This window comes from Marmota flaviventris, chromosome 17 (assembly GCF_047511675.1).
Source record: "Marmota flaviventris isolate mMarFla1 chromosome 17, mMarFla1.hap1, whole genome shotgun sequence".
In the NCBI taxonomy this organism is placed as follows: Eukaryota; Metazoa; Chordata; class Mammalia; order Rodentia; family Sciuridae; genus Marmota; species Marmota flaviventris.
The window spans coordinates 29,198,841-29,211,605 of record NC_092514.1 but is presented as its reverse complement, the minus strand read 5'-3'; the positions used below and the strand labels follow the sequence as shown (position 1 = coordinate 29,211,605).

General features: G+C 37.7%; 1 protein-coding gene across 2 annotated transcripts in view; it reads right to left on the bottom strand.

Annotated features, from left to right (window-relative positions):
* The window catches only part of Zzef1 (zinc finger ZZ-type and EF-hand domain containing 1), a 115,758-nt gene that overhangs the window by 93,766 nt on the left and 9,227 nt on the right, over nucleotides 1-12,765 (bottom strand). For both annotated transcript variants that reach the window (XM_071603310.1, XM_027922614.3), the window contains exons 2-4: nucleotides 6,786-6,930; nucleotides 2,665-2,859; nucleotides 846-1,017 (exon numbers count right to left, since the gene is read on the bottom strand). In XM_071603310.1, the coding sequence (XP_071459411.1) occupies nucleotides 846-1,017; nucleotides 2,665-2,859; nucleotides 6,786-6,930 (512 nt within the window). The remainder of the gene's footprint in view (nucleotides 1-845; nucleotides 1,018-2,664; nucleotides 2,860-6,785; nucleotides 6,931-12,765) is intronic.

Here is a 12,765-nt window from a genome sequence, read left to right as displayed (position 1 = left end):
GATAGGCAGGAAGGGACAATATAAACAACGAACATTCTAACAAAATTCTTTTACATGCCAAGAAGCAAATTCTAAACTGCATTCCCTAAACTGAGTATATTCCCTTATCTTTAAATTAGGTAGATGGTTAAAGGTCAAAAGTGACCTACCCCTAAAAGAAAATTAGAAAATTATTTCTATTCCTGCCAATTAAAATTAGCCCATTTTCTGAAGGGAAATGTGAAAATTTAGACAGCAGTTTCAGAACTTCTAGAAATTCCACAGTTTACTGCCGAGAACATCACTCCAGGATTCCTGGCCATCCCACTCTCTTCTGAACTGACCAACTCATACATGAATTTTGAAAAAGTATAGAAGTACAATTATATCTATGTAAAAAAGTTCTTGTCCTTTGTAATATTAATTTTCATGAGAACTACTGAAAAGGATCTGAAATCAGTATTATAAAATATTAGTCAAATGTTACTTCTTCCTTTTAAACATCAAATAAAGAAACTATATGTTTATGAATATGTGAACCAAGCTACATGATTTTACGATTCCTTATACTTGATTGAGGCATCTTTACAGAAATCTACTCATAAGAAAAAAATTGGGCAATTGAGTACAAAAAATTCCAAATTTTAAAAATAATAAGCCAGGCGCAGTGGCACACACCTGTAATCCCAGCAGCTCAGGAGGCTAAGGCAGGAGGAGTGGAAGTTCAAAGCCAGCCTTAGAAACTTAGCAAGATTCTGTCACTAATAAAATATAGAAAGGGTCTGGGGATGTAGCTCAGTGCTCCTGGGTCCAATTCCTGGTACCTAAATAAATAAATAAATAAATAAACGTGCTGTGCCACCTACCGAATCCAGTGTGAACGGGCACTGCCATCTGACTGCCAGTAGGATGATGTTTCTCCATTTGTCATCTTGTCGATGTCAGCAGGGTTGGAGGATGTTTCTATATAAGCATAGCACTTTGTTACTGATTTGAGTTTATCCATCTCTGGGCTTCTGGTAAGATCTCCAGGGCTTTCTGCAGGAAAATCAGAATTTACCACATGATATCTCTTTCACAAAGAGAAAAAATATCTAACAGAAAATGCTTGGTCACTTTGGCACCAGAAACTGTAATGTTCCTTAAAATCTCCTTCCAAAGAACCCACTGGCCAAGAATTGCCCATTATCTCATTATAGTACAATACTCAAATCACTGATACATTTACAAAAGGATGCCAAGAGAAGAAAATGGTTTCTTTTTTTTTTAACTCTATTTTTTTAAACCTTTACTTTATTTTTTTATTTGTTTGTTTGTTTGTTTGTTTTATGTGGTGCTGAGGCTTGAACCCAGCGCCTTGCACGTGCTAGGTGAGCGCTCTACCGCTGAGTCACAACCCCAGACCAGAAAATAGTTTCTTATACTTTGAGTTTACATTTCTTTAATTATGAGTGAGGCTTTTTAAGCCACTTATGTTTCTGAGTTCTTCCTCTTTCATTTTCTTCTGGGTCACTGGTCTATTAAGTAATGCATTTTATACATTGTATCATGTATATACACACATACAATAGCTAACATTTACTTGAGTGTTTACTGTGAGTCAGATTTTTCTGAATGTTTTGTTTTGGTGGTTCTGGGGATTTAACCCAGGGGTACTTTACCACTGAGCCACAACCCAGCTCCTCTCTAGTACTCTTACTATTTTCTCTCCAGTTGAACTTTTTGATAAATCTGAAATCTATTTTAATGAGTGAAATGAAATAAGAATCTAGCTTTATTTTTTTCTCCAAATGGCTAAATAGTTGCCCTAACCCTATTTGTTGACAACTCATCTTTTCCATTCTAATTTATATAGCTGATTTTATCTGGTTCTACAGTTCCACATAAACTTGGATCTATTCTGAACCCTATTATGTGCCATAGACCTGTCTAAACACCTCAACTTCTGTTACCATCACTAAGTGAGTCTGAGGTAGTTTCTCTCATTTATTCAATATATATTCCTTAAATAAATATTCTACTATGTGACAGAGGAGTCTCAGTTACAAAGGATAAGGAACCAAAAAAAAAAAAGCAAAACAGAACAGCCAGGCACAATGGTGCATGTGTGTAATCCCAGCTGCTTGAGAGGCTAAGGCAGGAGGACCATGAGTTCAAAGCCAGCCTCAGCAAAGGTGAGGGTCTAGGCAACTCAGTGAGGCCCTGTCTCTATATAAATTACAAAATAGGGTTTGGGATGTGGCTCAGTGGTTGAGTGCCCCTGAGTACAATCTCTGGTACAAAAAACAAACAAACAAAAAAACCCCCCACAGAACATATGTAACAAATAATGCTAAGACTTCAAATAATCAGTGCTATGTAAGTCATTAAACCTACAAGGTAATATTAATCAGAAGGTGGAAACTGAGGAAATGGAGGCAGGGACTATTAATTAGAGTAATGAAAAAAGGTATCCCTAAAGTCATATCTAAACTGAGAGATGAACGATGAGAAACTAAAACTGGCTGTGTAGAAGGAAGGAAGGAAGGAAGGAAGGAAGGAAGGAAAGATAGATCATATAAGGCTACAAGCTGGTTTCTATTACGTTTTCAGAAATAAAGGCTGGGACAATGACTGGCTCATCTTATTAAATGCATGGTTTAGAAGAAACAATGATAGAGTCAGGAGAATCTCTTATGTACATACCCTTTTCTTTTTGTACCAGTTGATCCAGAGACTCCTTTAGAACCGAAGACCGCATGGTGCACATGTTATTGCAGTGGTCCAACATCGGGTAGGGAATTACCATGCTAGAGATCCGATTGCGATGCAGGAAGCGAAGTATCATTGATGAGTGAACACCAAGGCCTTCTTTTGACTCTGAAAATATGTCTATAAAACCTAAAGAGATAAAATACATTTTTGGTGTTTTGGGGAAGCTACTATAATAGTTTCCACACTCCCTGTCTGGTGGCCCATCTGAATTGGCTGAACTAAAAGCAGTTATTAACAGCCTTCATTGATATTTTCAGCCTTAATCATTTAAAAATCTAAATAAGTTTTAAAGAAACGAACCATTGGCAATCTCAGTTTAAGAATTATTTTCATTTTTGTTGGATAGACTTTCAGAAGATGTAGAACAATGATTATTTGTTTTAATTCAAGTGTTAAAAATGTATAAGCAAGTAAATATTAACTAGAGATTTTTGTTTCCTTAGGTTTTCTCAGGGCTGAGGACTGAACTCAGGGCCTTGCATGTGCTCTGTGACTAAACTAATCTCCAACCCTTAAATAGAGATTTGTAAAGATATAGGATATAGGCCAGGAATAGAATTTATTGCATTATAGAGTAAAAACACAGCTGGTTTTATATTACATTACAATACAACTACTGCCATTACCATGACCTCTGATGATGTTTCACAACATAGAAGGTACTTGCATGCATAACCTCATTCAGTCTTCACAAGGTATAGACAGGGAAGGTAAAGGTATCCTTGGTTACAACTGATGAAATGAAGCTCAAGTAACATAACAATATGTCAACAAGAAAAGGGTAAAATAAAGTTGGGCACAGTGGTGCACACCTGTAATCCCAGCTACTTGGGAGGCTGAGGCAGGAGGACAAGTTTGAGACCAGCCTGGAAAATTTAATGAGACCCTGTCTTAAAATAAAATAAAATAAAATAAAAAGGGCTGGGTATGTAGTTCAGAGGAGGAACATTTGTGGGTTCAATCCCCAGTATCAAAAAAAGAAAAAGAAAAAAAGAAAGAAAAGAAAGGAACAGAATGGGGAACATTTCCTCACACTCCCTTAGATGCTCCTTCCAACATCTAGTCTTTCTCCCCAGTGTGACTCCTCTGAATTTGCCCCTCTGTTCACCCTCTGCCCTCAACACCTCCTCCTCAAATGCCCTAAACAGATGTGATAAGTGGCTCCCTGGCTGCCTCCCATGTAACATCATTCCAGGTAATCTTATAAGACACAAAACAGACCATATATACCTCTGTTTAAAATCTTTCCCTGGTTCCATAACCTATATTAACACACTTCAAACAAAGTGGCTCATAACCTAGGAGTGCTAGGGTTAAGTGAAGGGAGGATAAACATGATAGTTTTTTTTCCTGGAGATCAGATATATTTGTGGATTGGGGAAGGTTTTTTTGCTTGGTTTAGTTTTGGTTTGGGGTTTTAACCTTCCAATGAATCACATAACACACATAACAAAAAGTACAAATAATTGTATAGTTCAAGAGTTTTCACAAATTGAAAATACCCATGTAAGCAACCCCAGATCAAGAGTCCAGAGGGCTGAGGATGTAGCTCAATGGTACAGTGCTCACCTAGCATGTGTGAGGGCCTGTGTTCAATCCCCAATACAAGGAAAAACAAAACAAAACTCCAGAAGTCTCTAGAGGAAGCTGTCTTCAATAGTATAAGAAACAGATTCATTAAAGCAGAATGAAACTCTGTATTAATTTTTAAGATGAAGCATGAAGCTGAGGATAAATTTTACACTTGAAATAGCCTAGTTCAACTATGTGCAAACTATATCCCCAATGCCTAGAGACAACTGATTTATGAAAACTCAAAAAGTCCAGCTAATCTCTCCCCACCCACAGGAGGACCCAGGCCTCATATTCATAACACTGCTGATGCTGCACTGAGTTGCTCAGAACCCACAACAAAAAACATACTGGCTGAGTGTGGTGGAGCACAACTATAGTTCCTGTAATCTGGGAGGCTGAAGCAGGAGGATCACAAGTTCAAGATCTGCCTCAGCAACTTAGTGAGATCCTGTCTCAAAACAAAAAATAAAAAGGGTTGGGATGCAGCTCAGTGATAAAGCACCCTTAGGTTCAATTCCAGAATAAAACAAAACAAAACGACAACCACAAAAACACTAAAACAACCTTCCAGAATGATGGGGAAATGTGTTCAGATGTTGAAATATTAAGTAAATGAATGAATTGGTTCAATGAATTTAGTAAAACGCACCACTACAATGGGATACAAAAGGAACTAGTCTTAGTATAGGAGGATATTAGAGAGAGGAATTAGAAAACTGTGAGATGCCAGTACAGAGGTGACTTCAGCTTACAAAGGTTTGTCCTAAGATGGTGATAATGCAATTCTTTTAAGTTGAGTGTTGATGGAAATCTTTTAGTAGAAAGTCCTAAGTCATGTACCTACTGTGTAAGCATCTTGGGATCTGGACTCTGAATTTTTCTCTACCCTCTTTTGCCCCTGGCCCCAGGCATCAGCACAACAGTGCAATAGGTACTAACTGTTGATAGATTCCCTGGTGCATACTCCCTTTCTCTTCTCCAGAAAAATCTCACTAAAGTATCCACATAAAGATCTTGCAAAACGATGCAAAGATGACAGTAATATGTAAATGCTAAAATATATATCAGCCAAATGCAACTCCAAGTATAATTTATTTGTTTACTTATTTTTTGGTGCTGGGAATTGCTTTGCCACTGAGCTACATACCCAGCCCTTTTCATTTTTTTAATTTTGAGACAGGATCTTGCTAAATCCCTCAGGTAACCTTGAACTTGGGATCTTCCTGCCTCAGCTTCCCGAGTCACTGGGATTATAGACACATGTGACCTCGCTTGGCTCACAGTATAATTTTAAAACTGCTACAAGACTAGAAAAAAATGCTAATATGTACAGGCTACCTATAATGCCCTATAAAAATTACATAATTAAAGACAACTTAAGGAGGAATGGAAGCATGCATTCTTCATTAAAATACAGATATCCTTCCCTAGCTCAATACATCACTCAGCAGTAAGCCAGAGGGGTCAAAAGAACTAGGTTTACATTTGTCTATCAAATCTATTTTGCCTCCACTGCTGCCCTAGCTATAGTAAGAATTCTATTTTTTTTTTAAGAGAGAGAGAGAGAATTTTAATATTTATTTTTTAGTTCTCGGTGGACACAACATCTTTGTTTGTATGTGGTGCTGAGGATCGAACCCAGGCCGCACGCATGCCAGGCGAGCGTGCTACCGCTTGAGCCACATCCCCAGCCCGATATAGTAAATATTCTAACACAGAGTGTACAGAGCAGGAAAAATTCTTAGATAAGATGAACTGCAACTAAAAGGAAGATGTACAATGTTTTTTTCCCCTTGAAACTCAACTGTTTTCTCTTTAGTTTTTTTTTTTTTCTGATTCTGTCTTTACATGAGTCAGAGCTCCCAAAGAAAATCATTCAAAAATAGGCTAAGTTTTTCTGTATGTACAAGATAGAAGCAGCAATGCTTACTTTTAATTTATTTATTCTTAAATTTCAAAGTAATAGCTTTCTAAAAACACACACAAAAACAAAATGCTTACCAAGTGTAAAAAAAAAAAAAAAAGTCAAATGTGAGGACAGCAGAATTAAAAGAGAAGGTCTTCCCTGTCCTCGTGAAGCTCATAGTACAAGAATGAAGACAGACATTTAACAAATAATTGTGTCATTTGTTAATAAATTATAATGCTAATATGTTCCAGAAAAGAAATGCAGGAGGGACAGAGAAGTCTCTTGAAGAGTGAATAGAAGATCCACTAAGGAAGGCACTCTTCTGACAAAGGTTCACAAAAACAGTAGAACTGGGGAGTCATCATTATAATGGGGGATGAAAGAGATGGCTATGCTGAATGCTAGTTTAGATCATGTTCCCAGTGAATGCTAGTGGGGGAACTTTATTCATTGTGCCAATAAGCTTGCCCAATTTCAAGATTGTCTAATTTCAATTTAAAGCACAATAAATTAATTTTGGTTCTAAGAGAACACTTTTGAGCATTTGAAAATCCCATGAAAGTCTTACCTGGAACAAGAGAGCAGGCTTGTAGCTGTCTGATGACATGGCTTAGCTCCCCCTGAAGATTAGCTCCACTGGAATTCTTGAGGGCCTCCAACATGTTCTCAGCATCAACAGTACCATCACCCTCAGCATCAAACTGGGCAAAGGCCTATAAAACAAGGATGCAAAAAAATCTGCACTGTTTCAATTTTTAATTTTTTTTTTATAATTCTCAAGACCAATGATTTTTTATTTTGTTTTATTGTTTTGGTTGCAGGGAGAAGAGTCTCTATATATCATGCAAAGAACAAATACATTCAGAATCATAACCCTCACTATGCTTTGTAGGACATATTACCAGTATACACATACATGCCATTTTTGCCATCGTATCTCATCTCATCTCATCTCTCCTCCAAGGAGATGCCCCTCCCCACCAAATAATTTGAAAAGAAAGAATCTACTGCAAAGTTTTTCAATGGCTGCATAGTGTCAAACAAAAAGCAAAACTTAGAAAAATTGGCTTAGAGTAGCACCTCAGGTTTATCTAGGATTTTTCTTTTAAACAATCTTTATACTCAGTGACTTAGGAAGCTAAGGCAGAAGGATCACAAGTTCAATGTCAGCCTCATCAATTTAGGGAGACCCTAAGTAACTTAGCAAGACCTGGTCTCAAAATTTACAAAAAAAAAAAAAAGGTCTGGGGATTTAACCCACTTTATCATTGCCTCTGGGTTCAATCCCCAGTACCAAAACAAAACAAAACTCTTTGGAGCATGGGGCAGTGGCACATGCCTGTAATCCTAGAGACTTGAGAAGCTCAGGCAGGAGGATCACAAGTTTGAGGACAGCCTGAGCAACTTAGGGTGACCCTAAGCAATTCAGCAATACACTGTCTCAAAATAAAAAATACAAAGGGCTAGGGATGTGGCTCAGTGGTTAAGAGCCCTTGGATTCAATCTCCATACCAAAATAAAAATAAAAACTGTCTTTGGACATTCTTTTTTTTTTTTTTCCTTCTTTTTCAGTTTCTTGATCTGAAAAATGCAATAAAAATTGCCAAACTCACAGATAGCTACTTTCATAATGGACACGTGAACAGAATTCAATACAGTGAAAGCCATTTGCAGTACAGTGTTCCCTTCCTCCTTTCTAATAGGCAGCCTCTGGTAACCCTTACCTCATTCCCTCTCATATCCTACAAGACCTTTCTCTTGGAACAGCTACACCCTCTACCTGGATCTCAGTTCCTGCCTCATTGTGGCTTCTATCCTGTTGTGATACTTGTACTCCCAAACCTCATTACCATGAAATACTCTGGAGTTACTGGTCCAAGTAAGCCTTTTTCTTCCTTAAAACTTTTCCTTATTTCACTGCTCTATAAAATATGGAAATATCCTATTGAGGTTTCATGACACAGTAGTTCTATTTCCATCCCAACACAGATCTCTGAACAATACAATGTTTAATAGGAACAAATGCAAATTCCTGTGCTTGAGCCCAAAAACCATGAGCATGAGTGCAAGATGGGGGACAGAGAGCTTAGAAGTGATGTGCAAAATAAAGATGGCAGCATTCTTTTTGTCTCTAATCAACTTGACACAGAGTATCCAAAAAGTTAACAGGTTCAAAGACTACACTAATCAAGTTAAAATGTTCCAAAGGAGAGATCTTGTTCTCCTCTGATTAGAACTAACTGGGAAAGCTGAGTGAAGTTATATACCCAAAGAAATGAAATGAGGAGACCAGAAATTATAGCCTGTGGGGACCAGCTCCATGGAATCTTTTTTTTTTTTTTTTTTTTTTGATGGTGCTAGGGATTGAACCTAGGGACTTGTGCATGCCAGGCAAGCACTTTATCAACTGAGCCACATCCCCCACCCCTCCATGGAATCTTAAATATCAACATTTATTTTGTCTTCATTTTCTTTTCCTTTCTCTTTCTCTTCTTTTTCCCTGCCTTTGTACCTCTTCCTTGGTAATGCTGAGGATCAACCCAGGGCTTCACATACACTAGTCAAGCACTCTACTACTGAGTTATTTCCCTGGACCATGGACTCTTTGCAATGGAGAAGAAATAGTAGGAAGTAACAGAATCCTTCTCTTTAAATATTATGAGCTATTATGGGAAGGTGGGAAAGTAGTGGTTGAAATTAACTTCATCAAATAGAAGTTAGAGGGAAAAGCTGGACTTGTTTTTTTTCAGTATATAAAATGGATTAGGCAGCTCTAAGAAGGAATGTCCACCCCATCCCTCAGAGTTTCAGAGGAACAGCCAGCCAACCAACCATGTATTAAAAAAAGTCATACTTAACAAATATACTTAAAATAAAAAAATATTCTGTTTCCCCACAAAGTCCCATTAAGACAATATTATAAATGGATTTCCTATTTTTTGAAAGCACAAGGACAAAGAAAATAGGCGATAATGCAATAGCTACAAAATTTTGGAAGCTGAGAAATAGACAGATGGGTAATACCAAGTTGTCTGACCCAAGAAAGTGGGATCCTATACTGGGAGTGGGTAATCTGAGAAACAAACTGCTTTATACTGCAAGACTCCAGAAGCTTAAGATTTGGTAGAATAGGTACTACAGAAGATGGAAATGATTAATCAAAGCTCATTTTAAAAAGCAGTTATAGGGCTGGGGATGTGGCTCAAAAGGTAGCGCACTCGCCTGGCATGCGTCCGGCCCAGGTTTGATCCTCAGCACCACATATAAAGATGTTGTGTCTGCCAAAAACTAAAAAATAAATATTAAAATTCTCTCTCTCTCAAAAAAAAAAAAAAAAGCAGTTATAAATCCCAGCTACTCTGGAGGCTGAGGCAGGAGGATCATGGGCACCTGGGCAACTAAGTGAGACCCTCAAAATAAAATTTAAAAAGGGCTAGGAATGTTGCTCTGTGGTGGAGCATTTGCCTATGGTATATGAGACCCTGGGTCCCATTCTCAGCACCACAGAAAAAGAAAAGACTGGATACTGATCTTAAGAAGTCACTAGCTATTTTGTTTTGTTTCTGAGTGGAAAGAATGTTATTATTTTGTGGGTTTTTTTTTTAAAGAAGTTCTTATTTTTTGGAAATACATAATGACATTTATGGATAAAATAATATGATGTCAAGATTTGCTTCAAAATAATTTGAATGGGAGAAATTAGTAGGTGAAGTCTTCTAATCAAATAAAATTGGTCTTGAGTTGGTAAGTGCTGAAACTGGCTAATAGGTACATGGGAGCCACTCTACTCTTATTTCTACTTTATGCTTAAAATTTTCTGTTAGGAAAAAAGAAAAGGCAGATTCCTCTCCCAATCTTGTAGAAGCCTGGAGTTGATTCTGTGGAGAGCAGTCCAGAGTGTGAAGCAGGAAATACAGAAATACCAGGCACAGCTGAAAGTGAGAACCCCATGCTGAAAATAAGGGAATTGACGCTCACTTGCTAAATATGTCAAAACTCAACCTCCCCTCAGGGATCTCAGAATGCTAGCACACAGTCCCATACCCTTCTCAGTAGGAGAAGGAAGAATCTTCTCTGTGGAACCTGATAAGCCCTAGGGAACAGCCCTGTAGAATCTGAAAAGGAGTTTCCCAGTGAAAGGGCCCAGCCAATTCACCTGACATCAAGGTTCACCAGTCAACAAGCCAGATATATGGAGCATCCAAATTTTAAGTTCTTAGTCCTCATTCTTTAGTGAGTGGACAATCCAGAACCAGGAGACATTTGAGAAAAGCTTTAATATGAAACACAAAGAGAGAAATGAGAAGAAAAGGAAGACTATGCAAGGAGAAGAAAACTTCAAAAGAATGATTAATGTCCTCATAAAATTGTTTTAAAAGACATTTTAATTCTGCTTTCACTGAGACTAAAGACATTTTAATTCTACTTTCACAATTTACCATAAAATTCACTGTTAAAATGTATAATTCACTGGGTCTTAGTATATTCAGAGATGTGCAACCACTACCTCCAGTATTAGATAAAATAAGATATTGCAACCATGAAAGAATAGGAGACTATTACTGAAGAGAATATATTGAGAAAATTCTTTTTTAAAAAAAATTCTTTAGTTTTCAATGGGCCTTTATTTCAATTATTTGTACGTGGTGCCAAGAATCGAACCCAGTGCCTCACACATGCTAGGCAAGTGCTCTACCACTGAGCCAAACCCCAGCCCCTGAGAAAACTTTTTTTTTTTTTTAAGAGAGAGGGGGGAGAGAGAGAGAGAGAGAGAGAGAGAGAGAATTTTTTTTAATATTTATTTTTTAGTTTTCGGCAGACAACATCTTTGTATGTGGTGCTGAGGATCGAACCCGGGCCGCACGCATGCTACCGCTTGAGCCACATCCCCAGCACCTGAGAAAATTCTTAATGCTTTTAAAAATAAAAATATCACAAAGAAATGAACACCTGGAGAAAGGCTGGAAGGTAAAGTTAACTAAAGGGCCAAAAAGTACAGCAAAAAGACAAAAATTATAGAAACTGAGAGAGAAAAGAGAAAAAAAATCAGGGGACTGGTATAGGAAGTCCCACTTCCAAATAACATGAGTCCCAGAAAGATGGAACACAGAAAAGGAAGGGAAGGATATCACAAAAATTATGATTCCCCTATCTAAAGGGTGTGAATTTGGAGACTGAAGGGGCTGAATAATCGGCACCATGGATGAGAGTACATCACAACAAAATGTCATAACAATTAAGTGAAAGAATTCCTATTTCTGGGAAGAAGAAAGTTTCCTCACAAAAGTTCAACAACCAGAGTGGGGTGGATTCGGCAGTCACACTGGAAGCCAGAAGGCAAAGGCAGCAGTGCTTGCGACATTTTTGCCCAGTTCTAAAAACAGAAGTTAATACTCTGCCAAAATACTGTGGGAGAGTAGAATAGACATTCTTACACGTGCAGAGTTCTCAATAAATGAACTACTTAATGTTCCCTTTTCCAAAAAGCTACTAGAGGATATGCCTACCAGAATGAACATATCAAGAAAGGGAAAGAATGAATGGGATCCAACTAGAAGAAAAAAGTAAATCCCTATGATGATGGAGATTCTAAGACCACAGCACATCTGATCTAAACTACAGAGCAGAAAGCTCTGGGAAATATTTCTTTGACAAAACTGACACAATATCCATGTGTCTGAATACATTCAATATTTTTTGTTAGATGAAATTTAGGCAGACAATCTGGGATTGAATTAATGATAAAATACATGAAAAATAAAAGTACCAATTCAGGGGTTGGAGGTACAGTTCTGTGGTAGAACACTTGCCTGGGGTGTGTGGGGCCATGTGTTTCATCCTTCACACCACAAAAAAGAAAAGAAAAAGAAAAAAGCACCAGTTCAATTGTTAACTCTAGAGCAAACAAAAGAATTCATAAGTAAACTATTTTCATAGTGTGACTCAGCTATGAAAAGAATTTACATAGTCATAATAACATAAACCTCAAAGGGTGATCTAAACAAAATTGGTACAATCCCAGGAGGCCAAGAGATGTGCAGGTGTGGGCATGGGAAGGTAAATGACAACTAAGTCTCGGGACTGGCGATATAGCTCAGTTGGTAGAGTGCTTACCTCGCCTCATGCACAAAGCCCTGGGTTCAATCCCCAGCAAAACACACACACACACACACACACACACACAACTAGGTCTCATCTATGCTGGGAATAAAATGGAAAAAGCCCCATACTGAAAATTCTGTAACACAGAGATAAATATTCAAGAACCAAGCTAAAAAGTAACAGCTCTCGAGGAGGAAAACATGTTTTTTGTTTTTAGTCTCATGATCTTGAAACCATGGATAACTGGTAAAAATAAAAACTGAAATTTTAAAGTATTCATTTCAAGCATCCGATGGAATAAGTAACTTTTTAAAAAGTTTAAAGCATTATATTGGGCTGAAGGTATAGTTCACTGGTAGAGTAGTGTGCCTAGAATGCATGAGACACTGGGTTTGATCCCCAGCACTGGGTGGGGAGGGTTATAATATTTTCTCTCCTCTAAACAA